Source organism: Heterodontus francisci, chromosome 6 (assembly GCF_036365525.1).
Source record: "Heterodontus francisci isolate sHetFra1 chromosome 6, sHetFra1.hap1, whole genome shotgun sequence".
In the NCBI taxonomy this organism is placed as follows: Eukaryota; Metazoa; Chordata; class Chondrichthyes; order Heterodontiformes; family Heterodontidae; genus Heterodontus; species Heterodontus francisci.
The window spans coordinates 103,110,013-103,128,199 of NC_090376.1; the positions used below are offsets into that span (position 1 = coordinate 103,110,013).

The following is an 18,187-nucleotide window of genomic DNA, read 5'->3' on the forward strand; positions in this document are numbered from 1 at the left end:
GCCATTTTGTCACATCTGAATTGCATTGTTAGTGTGACACTGCAAGGAATGGGTGACCCATTGTATGCAGAAAACTTGTCGGTTGTATCATTGATTTCCAACGACTCCGGTATATGTCTTTCAAGATTTGGACTGGTAGGATACTTGCACTGGCGCCAGTGTCAATCTTGACCCTGAGAGTACGTTTGCGAGCTTTCTTTGGGCACAAGATGTTAATAGTGGCGAAAGCTTCCAGTTGCATCAGTGAAGCTTTCACCAGAAAATGTTTACAGTTTGGAACTCAATCTTCTACATCCCATAGCAGCTCAGCATTGTGCAATCAAAGTGCTGGGAACAAAGGTACAGTCCAACAGAAATTGAATTAATGGATAAGTTCTGCTGAATAGCATGTAGAATTTTATTGTCGAACCATTAAGAGCATCCCTAAAATTTAGTAATTCATATTGTCCTGTTAAATTTTATGTGTGGACTTTCTTCTGTTTTCCAACTGTTGTATTATTACAACTTTGCCTTGCTTGTCTATCAGTATCACTGTTGCAAGATTTTTAGATAGTTGACCTCTTTTAGCTTTCCAGTCACTGCTTATTAAGAGCAACTTTGAACATGGGAATAGTAATCTTAAACCAGAAACATTTTTCTGTATCTGTAGTGTCTAAAGATTCATTGTACCACCCAACTCAAAGGTACAATTTTTCAATACAGAAGCTCATGACTATGTTAATACTTTTGTTCAGTTAAAAGTATTTGCAATGAGTGTGGTGGTTTTATTTTCCTTCCATTCCACATACTATTAGTCAGTGCAAGGTCACCAGCAGATAATTGAGAACATTGCACTGTTAACCTTTCAACATCAATATGTTGAGCTCTGCGATATTTGATGTTGAACTCTTATCAGGAATGATTTCAGAGCAAAGTTCCTTTGGTGCCAAATGGCTTGGCAACATAACACCCCGATTAAGTGTGTTGCCTTTTCGAGAGTGTGCAACAGGGGCTTTATGTTTCTGCTTTTTTTTTGCGTACCTGTTCTTTCCAACTGCTTTACAGAAATTCAATGCAGATTCTGGGGGTAAGAAGTCTTGCTGCCAAGGGTTTTAGCTTGTTTTGAGGGAACCAGTGTGTCCTCAACAGCTGCATTTCATCTGCTCCCCAGCACAGTGGCGCAGTGGTTAGCACCGCAGCCTCACAGCTCCAGCGACCCAGGTTCGGTTCGGTTCTGGGTACTGCCTGTGCGGAGTTTGCAAGTTCTCCTTGTAACTGTGTGGGTTTCCTCCGGGTGCTCCGGTTTCCTCCCACATGCCTAAGACTTGCGGGTTGATGGATAAAATTGGCCATTGTAAAAAAAAAAAAATTTGCCCCTAGTGTAGGTAGGTGGTACGAGAATTGAGGGAAGGTGGGGATGTGGGAGGGAAAATGGAATTAATGTAGGATTAGTGTAAATGGGTGGTTGTTGGTTGGCATGGACTCGGTGGGCCGAAGGGCCTGTTTCAGTGCTGTATCTCTCTATGACTCTATCAATTGTTTGACTTAATCAACATGCTGTGTCAGGTTCAATGTGAAACGCTTGCACATCTTCTGACTGAGAATTACTTCTCTCTGAGTCTTGTCTCAGGTCTGTGTCGCTGTGGGCGTCATGTATTGGCTTGCGTTTACGCCAGTTTCTGGGGCTCTCCTTGTTGCTGTACCTATCATCTGTTTGTCTGTGGCCTGCTGTGACTTCTGGCTGCATCTTTGGAGCCAGCTTTCTTGCATAGGCGGGCCCAGTGTCCTTTTGAGAGAAAGTGGAAGTGTTTCCTATGACCCAGAGTATCTTACCAGGAATGGAAAAATTTAGCCTGTTTGTTCAATGGTGGCATTTGAACTCTATATTTTATTTTTAAAAAACCTTGCAACCTCTACAGACTTTTATAGAAGACATCAGTCATTGCTTGGAAATTATTCCTGAAAATGGTTTGAGATTCTGCCAGGACTTTCATATCAACCCATTTCTCACTTTTTAAGAAAAGTTCCAAAAGCTTGGGCTAGAATTCAATCACCATATAAGAGGCAGACAAGCTTCCATAACAGGTATTTTCAGTAAGACTTTGCATCTAACCTTAGTTTTAAAACTCCTCTATTTGTTCCAAATACTAGAAAGAGTTGTGACTCACAGCAAGGTTCTATTGAATAGCGAGAGCCAAGATGGAATATAAATGAATATCTAAGAATGAAAATCATAATTTCGCTAGGACATCTGTGCATAGTGCTCCATTGCTTGTTGTTGCCAGAACCTTAACTTCTTAATCACAAGCAAAAACATTGGGGTTGACTAAGTCTGATAAAACAAAACATGCTAGAGTTAGCTAGCCATCAGTAAAAAGAGAAAAGGGAGAATTCTTTACATTATAAATGCTGGACTTACAAATCCCATTTTTAACATTTCATTTTTGAGTAACATCAAAAAACAAGTAGATTAAAATTCTTCATTTTCTAATAAAAGTGTCCAGATCAATGCCTATGGAGTGACTGCCTCCTTTGCTGAATTACTGACAAAATAGGTTAGCTGAGCCAATTATTCTCTTAATACATCCAGGGAACAAGGCTTCTTACTAACCCACCTCCTCCTGCTACAAAACCATTGGATGGGCACTGCCAAATCAATCAATGCAGAAATAAGAGATGGTAAATGAGCATCTAGATCAATCAGTTGGAAGGAATTCATTCAAATTCAGATGTATCCACTGTCAAATCTTGGCAGACTACTTTAAACGTTTACCTGCAGTACTAATTAATTAGTCTTATAATGGCTTAAGTCTTGTGTAAATCAAAATTAGTCAAAGGCAGCAAGCAAGACTATCCATCAATAATTATTGATTTTTTTTGCATATTTTAAAAACTAGTTATCTACCAAAGCATGCTGAGAAAAATGTTACAAAATTCTTAATATGCAGAGCTTAAAAGATTGCAATCAGCAGAAATTTAATTTTAGCAGTTACAATTTGTGTGAATATTGCTTTAATACTGCCATGATCTTTAAAATAAGAAGATTCTGGTTAAATGGTCTGAGCTTTAATTAAATTAAGAAAACTTTTGCCTGATTTGTAAACCGAAATTTCTTTTTACTAGCAAATGTCCAGCAATATATTTTAGGTAACAAATATTTGTGTCTTCACACCCAACCTCACTGCCGCTTTTCTGTTGTATATTTGAGTACCCATTTGCTTCCTCTCTTATTGCAATTTATAGAGGATTCAAAGGACTGATCCATGTTGCATTTTGTATGGAGTCAGTAATAGACTTAATTTGTTTTAGACAACATTCTAGTTGGCACATTACGTGCAATTCTGTTAGCCATTAACACTGCCTCCTAACACCAGTTAGCTCAGTTGGCTAAATGGCTAGTTGGTTCAGAATAATACCAACTTGGGACCTGCCTCTTTGCCCTGCCCTCTTGGCAGACGAATGTTAGTCTGTGATGCCAACACAACCAAAACAGAAGGTGTCTATAATCACCTGCCCACACAGGCACAGTTCATGGGCAGGAAGTGCACCCTCTGCAGTTGCAGTGTCACCAGATGCAACCTTAAGTAAAATAGAAATCACAGGATGAGCAAAAGAACAAAATTCCTCAAGATAAAGCGGTAAATATTGGAAAGTGCCAACCTTAAAATGAATCCAAGGAGAAGGGACAAAAATAGGAGCCCTTTAATGATTCCAGTATACACTGTGGTTGCACTTTGACACCTTGCCACATGATTTCTGACTTATATCAATGCAGAATTACTGGAAAAATAAGAGAACATATATTGCTAAAACTGGCTGATTTCAAAGCTTAGTATGCAAGTACAAGAAAAGAATAAATGACACTATGCAGAAAGGCCACTGCTGAGAGAAGATTGAGAATTAACATTGTGGCCCATAACTATCATGGCTCAGTGAAATACAGTACCCAAGCACTGTGAACTGAGCAAAAGGTATCCTTGAAGGCCTGCGTGAGCATAAGTTGTTTGGCTACGAAAATGTAATGAGTGACTTTATTAAAATTTTGTGCTGTATTTTTCACAATTTATGTTCCCAATATTTTTAAACAGATCGGGGATGACAGAAACAACATAGCTGCTCAAAGGACATTCTACTTTTTCAAGGATTTGATTGGTTATTTTTAAGTGATCGGAAATTACTTTTGTAAAGGAATTCTGTGATTTAAAAAAATATATAATTTTATTAACTATTTGTTTCAAATGGCCCTTTACAGTGGCGCAGTGGTTAGCACCGCAGCCTCACAGCTCCAGCGACCCGGGTTCAATTCCTGGTCCTGCCTGTGTGGAGTTTGCAAGTTCTCCCTGTGTTTGCGTGGGTTTCCTCCCACAGCCAAAAGACTTGCAGGTTGATAGGTGAATTGGCCATTATAAATTGCCACTAGTATAGGTAGGTGGTAGGGGAATATAGGGACAGGTGGGGATGTGGTAGAAATATGGGATGAGTGTAGGATTAGTATATGGGTGGTTAATGGTCGGCACAGACTCGGTGGGCCGAAGGGCCTGTTTCAGTGCTGTATCTCTAAATCTAAAATAAAATCTAAAAGTCAGTCAGTATGACTCTTGCCCTATTATGCACACTTGCTCAACAGAAAAACTTTTAATTATACAGACATATGGGTTAGAGTTTCAGCTTTTGATGCAGTTGGCAAATAGCTCTCAAAATTGCAGTAGTTTTTGAAATTGAATTTTTTGCTCAAGCTTCCACTTAAACTCATTTGCAAATCACCCATTGTAAAATCTTACATGAACTAGTGCAATCGCTTTAGAACGTTAAAAAAATTGCATGAATGATATTCCAATTTAGTTAAAACTGTCCAGGTTACCAATCTTATTAATACAGGTGAAAATTCATTTATCACAAAAAATAAACATCAAGAGTTCCACCATCTGAGAGTAACTGAATTTTAAATAACTGGAAATAATTAAAAGAAACTATACAGAACCACATAATAGTTACTTTTGTGTAATCAGTTTCCCAGTAAACTAAAAAACACTATTTAAATAACTTGTATTTATATTAACACCTTCAACATAATGCACCTTGGAACGGTTTACTATCAAACAAAATTTTACACCAAGCCATGTAAGGACATATTAGGGCAGATGACCAAAAGCTTGGTTAAAGAGGTAGATTTTAAAGAACATCTTAAAAGAAGAAAGAGAGGAAGATGGGCAAAGAGGTTTAGGGAGGGAATAAAAGGTGCTATTAGTACCCTTGCACCAAAGAAAACCAACTTAATTTTAATAGCCTCCTCGAAGGCCCACAAACGAGCACAATTACTGGAAACTTGCTATGCTGATCAATTTGATCTATCCCATGGTCTGTTTTGTGGGCAGGGTTGGTTTCCAGCATGTTGATTTTTAAACTAGCACAAAAGATTAAGGAAACTTGGTTTGGGTTGGCTGTAATTTGTGCTTGAAATTCCGTATCTTTTGCACTGCTTTGGCCAATTTTGAGAGCATTGTGCTGAGTACAACCCACAACTCTACATCATAGTTCTAAATAAGAGAAAACTAAAACAGTAAGCCAACCATAATGCGTACAAGATTCAGTACAATTAATTCAATTTGCAATCTAAAATTAAGTTCACTACCTTCTTACAAACAAGGGTATAATTTTCCACTTGGGCGCATATCCGAAATGTGTGCATCTGCAGTCCATGATCTTCAATAGCATTTCCTGATGTGCTCTTGGCATGGCCCAAGAGCATTTAAGTAGCAAATTTTCCCATGTTAAAATATAGTTACCATTGGAGTTGACACCTAAGAATTTATCATTCTTAAAAACTGAGATGGCTGCTGCATTTAAAAAGCATAGAATTTTTCATCCACATTTTGGAAATACATTAGAAAACTGGAGGTTATCTCAGTGCTGGTCCCAGAATGTACTTCACTTTTATTTTAGAAATCTGTATCTTTCTTCCCTAGCCACATCACTCTTAATCTCAGATATTGGTTAAACAGCCTACTCCTATTTATTTACTATTGTTGCTCTGTAACTAGCCTTATGGTTAATGTGGGCAGCCTAGTCCCATGAACCCACTATGTGGGAATGCCAGCTAATACAGTGCCTTCTCCTATGACTTCAAGATAAAGGTTCTTCAACCTTTTAGTCACAGATTGGTAAGGTGTACTGCAGCACCTTTTTATCTGCTTCCACATTGATTATAGGACTTTTGTCATTGTGGTTTATCATTTCATCAGCGTTCAGTCAACCATGGCACAGGGTAGAATCCTTACCTGAGTCTGAAGTTTGTGGTTTCAAGCCCCACTCCAGAGACCTAAGCATATAATCCAGTGTAGTTGGAAGTGCTGTCTTTCGGATTGGACATTAAACCAATCTGCCCTCTCAGGTGGATGAAGAAAAGCAGGGGAATGCTCCCTGGTGTCATGGCCAATGTTTATCCCTCAACCAACATCACTGAAACAGATCATCTTATGATTATCCCCTTGCCGTTTGTGGGACCTTGCTGTGTGCAAACTGGCTATCACATTTCCTATAATAGTGACAACACTTCAAAAGTATTTCATTGGTTGTAAAGTGCTTGGAAGTCTGACAGGCACTATATCAATGAGAGTCTTTCTTTCTCCTTCAATCCTTCAGTCACAGACTGGTAAAGCATATTGCAGCTGTTTTAATGAGAAAGAATGGGGCACCGTTGTGAATATTTTCCATATCACCACTAGAACGTCAACAGCAATATGTTACTATTCTCAGGGCATCTGGAACAGTTATTACACCAGAGTATAAATTTCCAAAGTGCATCATTCATTTGCTTTCCTTTCAGAAAGCCCACAAGCAGATCAATGTAATTAAAGCCATAAAGTTTAATCCCTTTCTACGATGGGTTGTGTTTCAGGAACACCAAGTCACTTCCAAATTTGAATACTATATATTAGCAGAGCAGAATTTATTTGGTTCTTTCACACTTCTTTGAATTTCCCAATTATAGTTTTCTGTATGCATTAAGACACATGGTTCCTTCAACTAAGGATGAAAATTCTATAAAGCTGATCATACTATTAGGTTGCCATGACCTGGAAATGAAGTTGATATTCAACTAGGATTTTAAGAATGCAAATACAAGTATTCAATTATTTATTACTTCTTTTAGTGTACTAACTTGGGACAGTTAGAAAAAAAAATCTGCCACCTCAGGTCCATGGTGATAGTCTGCCCCTTGATGCAGAGCTCAATACACGTATAGGGAAAGCAATAACCACTTTTGGCCGACTCTCAAACACGCATGGAATAACATCAAGCTAACCCTTCGGACCAAGCAGATGATTTATAAGGCCTGTGTTCTCAGCACCTTGCTGTGTGGCGGTGAAACATGGGCGACTGACAGCTACCAGGAAAAGAAGCCGAATAATTTCCAGCTTCGCTGTCTATGACATATTATGGGCAGATCCTGGCAGGACAAAAATCACAAATGTGGCAGTCCTTGCAAAGGCAGAACTCCCAAGTGTTTCTTTTATTCATTCATGGGATGTTTGCATTGCTGGCTAGGACAGCATTTATTGCCCATCCCCAATTACCCTTGAGAAGGTGGTGAGCCGCCGCCTTGAACTGCTGCAGTGCATATGGGGTAGGTACACCCACAGTGCTGTTAGGCAGTGCCAGGATTTTGACCCAGTGAGTGAAAGAACGGCAATACAGTTCCAAAGCAGGATCATGTGGGGCTTGGAGGGGAACCTGCAGGTGGTGGTGTTCCCATGCAACGGCTGCCCTTGTCCTTCTAGGCGGTCATGGGTTTGGAAGGTGCTGTCTAAGAAGCCTTAATGCTTTGCTGCAGTGCATCTTGTAGATAGTACACACTGCTGCCACTGTGCATCAGTGGTGCAGTGAATGTTTGTAGATAGGATGCCAATCAAGCAGACTGCTTTGTTCTGGATGGTGTTGAGCTTCTCGAGTGCTGTTGGAGCTGCACCCATCCAGGCAAATGGAGAGTATTCCATCACACTCCTGACCTGTGACTTGTAGATGGTGGACAGGCTTTGGAGAGTCAGGAGGAGAGTTACCCACTGCAGGACTCCTAGCCTCTGACCTGCTCTTGTAGCCACGGTCTTTATATGGCTACTCCAGTTCAGTTTCTGGTCAATGGTAACCTCCCCCCAGGATATTGATAGTGGGGGATTCAGTGATAGTAATGCCATCGAACGTCAAGGGGAGATGGTTAGATTCTCTCTTATTTAAGTCATTGCCTGGCACTGGTGTGGCATGTATGTTACTTGCCACTTACCAGCCCAAGCCTGGATATTGTCCAGGTCTTGCTGCATTTCTACGTGGACTGCTTCAGTATCTGAGGAGCCGCAAATGGTGCTGAACATTGTGCAATTGTTCGCGAACATCCCCAGTTCTAAGCTTATGATTGAAGGAAAGTCATTGATGAAGGCAGCTGAAGATGGTTGGGCCTAGGACACTACCCTGAGGAACGCCTGAAGTGATATCCTGGAGCGGAGATGATTGAACAACCACAACCATCTTCCTTTGTGCTAGGTATGACTCCAACCAGCAGTGTTTTCCATGATTTCCATTGACTCCAGTTTTGCTAAGACTCCTTGATGCCATACTCAGTCAAATGCTGCCATGATGTCAAGGATAGTCACTCTCACCTCACGAGTTCAGCTCTTTTGCCCATGTTTGAATCAAGGCTGTAATGAGGTCAGGAGCTGAGTGGCCGTAGTGGAATCCAAACTTGAGCGTCACTGAGCCACTTATTGCTTAGTAAGTGCCACTTGATAGCACTGTCAACAACACCTTCCATCACTTTGAGAGCAGAGTGATAGGCCAAAAATTGGCAGGGTTGGAGTTGTCCTGCTTTTTGGGTGTGGGACATACCTTGGCAATTTTCCACTTTGCTGGGTAAATGCCAGCGTTGTAGCTGTACTGGAACAGCTTGGCGAAGGGCGCAGCAAATCTGGAGTACTGGTCTTCAGTACTATTTCCGGAATGTTGTCAGGGTCCATAGCTTTTGCAGCATCCAGTGCCTGCAGTCGTTTCTTGATATCACATGGGAGTGAATTGAATTGGCTCAAGACTGGCATCTGTGATGCTGGGAACTTCAGGAGGAGGCCGAGATGGATCATCAACTCGGCACTTCTGGCTGAGGATTGTTGCAAATACTTCAGCCTTATCTTTTGCACTAATAAAAACAAGAAATGCTGGAAATACTCAGCAGGTCTGGCTGCTTCTCTCTCCACAGATGCTGAGATAACATTTCAGGTCAGTGACCCTTCTTCAGAACTGACAAATTTTAGAAATGTGAAAGATTTTAAGTAAAGCGGGGGGTGGGACAAGAGATAACAAAAGAGATGTTGATAGGACAACGTCACAGAGAATAACTGACCAGGTGGTCATGGAACAAAGGCAAACGGTATGTTAATGGTGTGCTGAAAGACAAAGCGTTAGTACAGAGGGTGTAAAAGACTGCAAAGCACAAAGCACTCCAAGCACAAACATTAAACATTTTAAAAAAAACAAAGTGGGTAGGCACAGTAGAAACAAACTAAACACTAAAAATCTAAAATAAAAAATAACTAAACATAAAAAGGGTGGTGCAGGGGATTATGCTCTGAAATGATTGAATTCAATGTTCAGACCAGCAGGCTGGAGCGTGCCTAATCGGTAAATGAGATGCTGTTCCTCGAGCTTGCGTTGATGTTCGCTAGAACTGCAGCAATCCCAGGACAGAGATGTGAGCACGGGGGCATGGTGGTGGTGTTAAAATGGCTAGCAACCAAAAGCTCAGGGTTATGCTTACAGACTGAGCTGAAGTGTGCCGCAAAGCAGTCACCCAATCTGCGTTTGGCACATTGTGAGCAGCGAATACAGTATATTAAATTGAAAGTACAAGTAAATCGCCGCTTCAGTTGAAAGGTGTGTTTGGGGCATTGTTTGGCCCATCCCCCGCTTTACTTGCTTAAAATCTTTTACACTTCTAAAATTTGTCAGTTCTGAAGGGTCATTGACCTGAAACGTTAACTCTGCTTCTCCCTCCACAGATGCTGCCAGACTTGAATATTTCCAGCATTTCTTGTTTTTATTTCAGATTTTCAGCATCTGCAGTATTTTGCTTTTATCTTTTGCACTGATGTGCTGGGCTCCCCCCTCATTGAGGATGGGGATATTTGTGGAGCCACCTTCTCCTGTTAGTTGTTTAATTGTCCATCACCATTCACGATTGGATGTGGCAGGACTGCAGAGCTTAAATCTGATCCGTTGGTTGATGGGTTCTCTTAGCTCTATTGCAGACTGCTCATGCTGTTTGGCACGCAAGTCGTCCTGGGTTGTAGCTTCACTAGGTTGACAACTCATTTTGCGGTATGCCCTCCTGCACTCTTCAGTGTGCTGGCACTAATCAAACAGAGGGGGCTTTGGTGGATTGGGCACGCAGGATCGAAGACAGTCAGATACCCTAGGACCTTCTGTATGAAGGTAGCCGGAGCCAGACGACCAGTAAGCGCCCAAAGTGCTGCTTCAAGAATGCTTGCAACTGTGATATGAAGGTCCTAAACATCGACCATCACATCTGGGAGTCAGTAGCTGACAAACAAGGGAAATAGGGACACATCTTGCAGGCTGGTATGCACCACCACAACTGTGGCTACAGCAGCTTGGCAACAGGTGTCAATGCCAAAGCAACAAACCAAAACGTCAACTGGCAGCTTCAGGTGCAGCACTTGTGGCATAACCTGCCTCGCAAGGAATGGCTTCCACAGCCATTAGCAAAGATACACCATATGAAGACAGCCCATGTAAATGTATTGTTTGCTGCGTTCATCATCTCTTGTAGATGGAAGGATGCCAACAGTGTACTAACTTGCACAAAATTTACCATCAAATTATTAAATGTTAAAAAAAAATAAGTCAATGGTTGCCTGATACAAACATGTGAATTACTAAACACTGAAAACATTTTTTTTCAAATAGAATGCAGCACCTTCGATTGTTTTCAAAAGGGACTTCTGGAAATAAAAATAATGAATGATTCAAAATTGTGTGAACATGCAATGGGTCAAATATTAATTGTCCATTTAAAAATCTTCTCAGTTCTCTCCTAGTGCTATGGTCTTTTTCAGGCATTAGTGACCGTCCAATATCTCGACCAAGTGCTTTTGTAGAGTATGAGTTTTGATAGTGTGTTGGTTGGCTATGAGTGGACTTGGTGGATGATGAGCATAGGGAAGGGAGTGTAGATAGTCTCAGTCATCTCATTATCAAAAAGGAGGTGGTGTTGGGTGTCTTGCAAAGCATTAAGGTAGATAAGTCCCCAGGGTCTGATGGGATCTACCCCAGAATACTGAGGGAGAAAGGAAGAAATTGCTGGGGCCTTGACAGAAATCTTTGCATCCTCATTGGCTACAGGTGAGGTCCCAGAGGACTGGAAAATAGCCAATGTTGTTCGTTTGATTAAGAAGGGTAGCAAGGATAATCCAGGAAATTATAGGCCGGTGAGCCTTACGTCAGTGGTAGGAAAATTATTAGAGAGGATTCTTCGGGACAGGATTTACTCCCATTTGGAAACAAATGGACTTATTAGCAAGAGGCAGCATGGTTTTGTGAAGGGGAGGTCGTGTCTCACTAACTTAATGGAGTTGTTTGAGGAAGTGACGAAGATGATTGATGAAGGAAGGGCAGTGGATGTTATCTATATGGACTTCAGTAAAGCCTTTGACAAGGTCCCCCATGGCAGACTGATACAAAAGGTGAAGTCACATGGGATCAGAGGGGAGCTAGCAAGATGGATACAGAACTGGCTCAGTCATAGAAGACAGAGGGTAGCAGTGGAAGGGTGCTTTTCTGAATGGAGGGATGTGACTAGTGGTGTTCCGCAGGGATCAGTGCTGGGACCTTTGCTGTTTGCAGTATATATAAATGATTTGGAGGAAAATGTAGCTGGTCTGATTAATAAGTTTGCGGACGACACAAAGGTTGGTGGAGTTGCAGACAGTGATGAGGATTGTCAGAGGATACAGCAGGATATAGATCGGTTGGAGACTTGGGCGGAGAAATGGCAGATGGAGTTTAATCCGGACAAATGTGAGGTAATGCATTTTGGAAGGTCTAATGCAGGTGGGAAGTATACAGTAAAATGGCAGAACCCTTAGGAGTATTGACAGGCAGAGAGATCTGGGCGTCCAGGTCCACACGTCACAAAGTGGCAACGCAGGTGGATAAGGTAGTCAAGAAGGCATACGGCATGCTTGCCTTCATCGGTCGGGGCATAGAGTATAAAAATAGGCAAGTCATGCCGCAGCTGTACAAAACTTTAGTTCGGCCACACTTAGAATATTGCGTGCAATTCTGGTCGCCACACTACCAGAAGGACGTGGAGGCTTTGGAGAGGGTACAGAAGAAGTTTACCAGGATGTTGCCTGGTCTGGAGGACATTAGCTATGAGGAGAGGTTGGATAAGCTCGAATTGTTTTCACTGGAACGACAGAGTTGGAGGGGCGACATGATAGAGGTTTACAAAGTTATGAGCGGCATGGACAAAGTGGATAGTCAGAAGCTTTTTCCCAGGGTGGAAGAGTCAGTTACTAGGGGCCATAGGTTGAAGGTGAGAGGGGCAAAGTTTAGAGGGGATGTGCGAGGCAAGTTCTTTACACAGAGGATGGTGAGTGCCTGGAACTTTCTGCTGGGGGAAGTGGTGGAAGCAGGTAAGATAGCGACGTTTAAGAGGCATCTTGACAAATACATGAATAGGATGAGAATAGAGGGTCCCCGGAAGTGCAGAAGGTTTTAGTTTAGGCAGGCATCAAGATCGGCGCAGGCTTGGAGGGCCGAATGGCCTGTTCCTGTGCTGTACTGTTCTTTGTTCTTTGAGTGCTTGGCCCCAATTGCCACCTTGAACAAGATCAGCTAACACTGAACAGACAACTGAATCTGAAATTTTCCTTGCATATATTTTTCAGGTGCTCACTGGATTCTTCAAATTTGAATGATAGAAAGCCTTCATTATGAGAAAGCCTTTGTGCAGCAGAACCTTACATGCAACATATTTGCAACTAGCAAATGTCTCACCCTGATTCTATTCATTCGCTCTGACCAGTGCGATGGTCAAAGAAATATAAAACACAATGAGACAATGGGAAACTAACTTAAAAATTCTGTCCACAAATACAATGACTACCTATTTTTGCCATGAGATGCTTTTTAAAAATCTTTCTTGAACTCTTACCAATGTTATAATGTCACTTGAGCTTTTCAATCCTATTTCACTGCACTTTAAATTAGTTAACTACAACATGACTATAATTCTCTTGTGACTGGTGATGATCTTGAAATATCTGCTAACATGACATCCTCCTGTTGGCACTACTGCTGCACAACTGCATTAGGTAATTCAGGGAATAAAAGTATGTACACTGTCAGGAAATGGACAGCATGCCAGACAGTGAATTCTGATGAGCCTGATCCAGCACATTCCTAAATTAGGCAAAAAAATACAGATTTCTTTATTAATCTTTTTCTTATTTCAGAAGAAATTTTTCAAATTATGCATTGCACCATTTCTCATGCCTCTCTTGTAACGGACGTCAGGAACTATACCAAATGGAAATTTTAATTAAGTTCCTATGGTATGTTATGACTGTTAAAAAAAAATAGCAACTGGAACTTATTCTCGTGATCTTAAGAGTTCATACTTAGACACAAGTGAATACTTGAAAAAACACAATACACAGGGGCAGTAAATAGGCATTGTATTTACATTTGTTCATCAAGCCTCAAGGATGAAATTGAAGCAAAATGAGTAACTAAAGCAAAAATTTAATTTTATATCAACCCTGTATAGGAAATAAGAAATGTTAAATTGAATTAAGAAAAAATTGGTGTGATTTTACCATTTGGACATTTTCATATTGTTTACCGAACCAGTCCTTCATTGTTTCAAAGTTCCAACATTAAAATGGTACCAAATATTTCATGTTAACACAAGTGAAGACAATTGCACCATATGCCAGTTTGCCTCATGAGCAGAATAAAACCACAAACGTTAGATGTAACATGTTTGTACTAAGTTTTAAAAAATTATGCACGAACCTCATGATAACAGCAAACAGTTAAGTGGGTGAAATCAATGGATATGCAAACAAGGATTGATGTAAAACTATTCACACATGCTACATCACATATGTATGTATACCCAATTTATTCAGTGGGTGGAAATATGTAAAAGTGAAAAAAATCTTGAACTTCCTCTAACACTAATATCAGGCCAAAGAATGCATCAAATCCATGCAAATATCATCCAATGCTAAGGCATAGTCTAGTACATAATCAGTGTTGGAACAGAAGAAAAAGTTCATAAGCTGCTTTTAAAGTTGAATTAATAGCGGCAAACAATGCACAAAGTTTAGACATCAAAGTTTCTTCCACTCCATGTCATCTGGGGGATTCACAGCCACTGTTTTTTTGCCCACTTCAGTCCAATTTGTGCTCAGAACAGTGCCTCCAGATTCGGTCTACAAAGGTGAAAAAGTGAATGTTAGCTTTTAGCCCAAGACAGCAACAATGCTCATATTTGTACCATAAGCTACATTTCTGTTGATGGTTATCCCAATTCAGTGGCTTCAGTGCCACAGATGCAGCCAACTGGATTTTAAATTTTTTTTGTATGAAGTTCAGCACACTCCAGAAAAATCCTCAAGATTATATCATGAATAGATATGAATTCATTGTTTGGACTTCTACACTATGTACTCAGTATATTTTGTATAGTATAAGAAAGATAAAATTTTAAATGGTTAGAAGGGCAGAACGGTTACAAGCTATATTGTCCAAATCTTGCTGCATGGGGGAGTGCATGGATAGTTTGAGGTTCCAGAGCAAAAACCTGCAGCAAGTACCCCAGCTACATTGGGTCAGGCTTAACACTGAACTTGGGGAACAGCAGCAGATCCTCTATTACATACAGCAGCTGGAGAAGAGGTGGTTTTGGAATATGAAAGGGTAAAAATTGGAAACAGGTTATTTATTTTTTTCAAAGAGATACAGCACTGAAACAGGCCCTTCAGCCCACTGAGTCTGTGCCAACCAACAACCACCCATTTATACTAACCCTACGGTAATCCCATATTCCCTACCACCTACCTACACTCGGGGCAATTTACAATGGCCAATTTACCTATCACCTGCAAGTCTTTGGCTGTGGGAGGAAACCGGAGCACCCGGCGAAAACCCACGCAGTCACAGGGAGAACTTGCAAACTCCGCACAGGCAGTACCCAGAATCGAACCCGGGTACCTGGAGCTGTGAGGCTGCGGTGCTAACCACTGCGCCAGTGCGAGAAGGGGGAAGGAAGTTAAGGTATCTCTGAGGCCATTATCTTGGCAAACATGTTTTCGAAATTGAGCATTTGTTTCAAGTGCACCAATTTGAGGAAGACAGCTACAAGAAGCTGGCTGCTGGTAGATTGTGGGGCGGGGTGGGGGTAGGGGGGTAAGGTTTTGGGTGGTGCGGGGGAGAGAAGGAAACGAAAAGAACCAAGTGCAAAAATTCTGACAGTGGCAGATTAAACAATGAGAGGAGTAAACAATCACTCCTATAACCAGACTACGTATCCCAAATGGTGTGTTGTGACCAGGTGACAGGAACAAAAAAAAAACTTAAGAATGCAGGTGCAGAAGCACTTGGAAAATAAGATGAATCAACCAAAAGTCATGATTCTTATTGGAAGTAGTCATGCAGGGAAAACAGGATCCACCAGATTAAGAATGTAAATGTGTGGCTGAATTGTTGCCCAGGATACAGGGGTTCAAATTGCTGGGGTTTCGCAGCAGAAGTGAGCTGATTGAATCACACCAAAATAGAAATGAAATGAAATCAATATTCTTGCATGGAGGTTAACTAGAACTGTGGGGGAGAATATAAACTAACAGGAACCGAAGATGGAGAAAGCAGGAGTGGAGTAGGCAGCTTGCAAGGCTAAGTAAGCTTCAATAGTCGGGCAGTAAAAAGACAAAGAGGTTAAACAGCAGATAACAGTAAAAAAGGAGGATGGGGCAAGCAAAAATGTGGAAATTCAAAATAAAATGGGTTATATTAACGCACAGAGTAAATGAAATAAAACACGGGATCCAGACTCATTAACTAAATATAAACTGATGATAATACCAGTAGCTGAAAGGTGGACTGGCAACTACATATTCCTAGGTATAAAAATTTCAGGAAGGGAGAGAGCAGGGAGAGATAGCAACATTAATTAGAGATAATTAATAATCAGTGGTTGGGAAACCATTGGAAAAAATTCTGAGGGACAGGATTAATCTCCACTTGCAGAAACAGGGATTAATTAGGGATAGTCAGCATGGCTTTGTCAGGGGTAAGATTGTGTCTCACTAACTTGACTGAATTTTTTGAGGCGGTGACTAGATATGTAGATGATGGTAAAGCAGTTGATGTAGTCTACATGGACTTCATAAGGCTTTTGATAAAGTCCATAATGGGAGATTGGCGAAGAAGCTAAGAGCCCATGGGATCTAGGGCAATTTGGCAAATTGGATCCAAAATTGGTTTAGTGGCAGGAGGCAGAGAGTAATGGTCAAGGGTTGTTTTTGCGAGTGGAAGCCTGTGGCCAGAGTGTACCGCAAGGATCGGTGCTGGGGCCCTTGTTTTTTGTAGTGTACGTTAATGATTTAGACGTGAATATAGGAGGTACGATCAGTAAGTTCGCAGATGACGCAAAAATTAGTGGTGTCGTAAATAGTGAGGAGGAAAGCCTTAGATCACAGGACGATATAGATGGGCTGGTAAGATGGGTGGAGCAGTGGCAAATGGAAATTAATCCTGAGAAGTGTGAGGTGATGCATTTTGGGAGGACTAACAAGGCAAGGGAATATACAATGGATGGTAGGACCCGAGGAAGTACAGGTCAGAGGGACCTTGGTACACTTGTCGATAGATCACTAAAGGCAGCAGCACAGGTCGATAAGGTGGTTAGGAAGGCATATGGGATACTTGCCTTTATCAGCCGAGGCACAGAATATAACAGCAGGGAGGTTATGATGGAGCTGTATAAAACGTTAGTTAGGCCACAGCTGGAGTACTGTGTACAGTTCTGGGCACCACACTATAGGAAGGATGTGATTGCACTGGAGAGGGTGCAGAGGAGATTCACCAGGATGTTGCCTGGGCTGGAGCATTTCAGCTATGAAGAAAGACTGAAAAGGCTAGGGTTGTTTTCCTGAGAGCAGAGAAGGTTGAGGGGGACATGATTGAGGTATACAAAATTATGAGGGGCATTGATCGGATAGACAGGAAGAAACTTTTTCCCTTAGCAGAGGGGTCAATAACCAGGGGGCATAGATTTAAGCTAAGGGGCAGGAGGTTTAGAAGGGATTTGAGGAAAAAAAAATTTCACCCATGGGGTGGTTGGAATCTGGAACGCACTGCCTGAAGAGGTGGCAGAGGCAGGAACCCTCACAATATTTAAGTTGTAATTAGATGCGCACTTGAAACGCCACAGCATACAAGGCTACAGGCCAAGTGCTGGAAAATGGGATGAGAATAGTTTGGTGCTTGATGGCCGGCATTGCCACAATGGGTCGAAGGGCCTGTTTCTGTGCTGTATAACTCTATAGTATATGCACTAGAATGTAAAGATTTAAATGGAGACTTGGCCCAACTCAAACCCCACTGGACTGAGCTGAGGAATAGCAAAAATTGATTTATAATATACTCCCAGTAATGTAACCATACAGTAGAAAAGGACTTGACAAAAGCTGTAAACAAATTGAGGTATGCATTAAAATTACAGAAAATTTAATCCAGAAGTCAACTGACATAGGAAAAAGGTTTGTGGTGAAACAGGATTTTTGTTGTATGTTTAGGACTGCGTTCTCAGATAATACATTGCTACTCCAGCAAGTAAGTAACCACTACTTGACCCAATTCCAGGCAATGAAATGGAACACAAAGGTGACCTGAAAATCGAGGACCATATGCATTGTCAAACAATGACCAGAATCTAATTAGCTTCAGCTTAATAAAGAGTTGTAAAAAAGAAAAATAAATTAAGGACAAATACATTTAACTCGGGGAAAAGCAAATTATAGTGAATTAAAAAAGGAACCCTGCTCAAATTAGAAATGGAAGAATGGAAGAAAATATTGGCAAATAGAATCATAGATTAGCAATGTTAAAATATTTCAACAGATGGAAAGAG

The 18,187-nt window shown here is 41.2% G+C and overlaps 1 protein-coding gene across 1 annotated transcript in view; it reads right to left on the reverse strand.

Annotated features, from left to right (window-relative positions):
- Nucleotides 1-13,775: 13,775 nt before the first annotated feature.
- The window catches only part of sugt1 (SGT1 homolog, MIS12 kinetochore complex assembly cochaperone), a 162,578-nt gene continuing 158,166 nt past the window's right edge, over nucleotides 13,776-18,187 (reverse strand). The window contains exon 13 of the mRNA XM_068034116.1: nucleotides 13,776-14,486. Within this exon, the coding sequence (XP_067890217.1) occupies nucleotides 14,385-14,486 (102 nt within the window). The 3' untranslated portion in view covers nucleotides 13,776-14,384. The remainder of the gene's footprint in view (nucleotides 14,487-18,187) is intronic.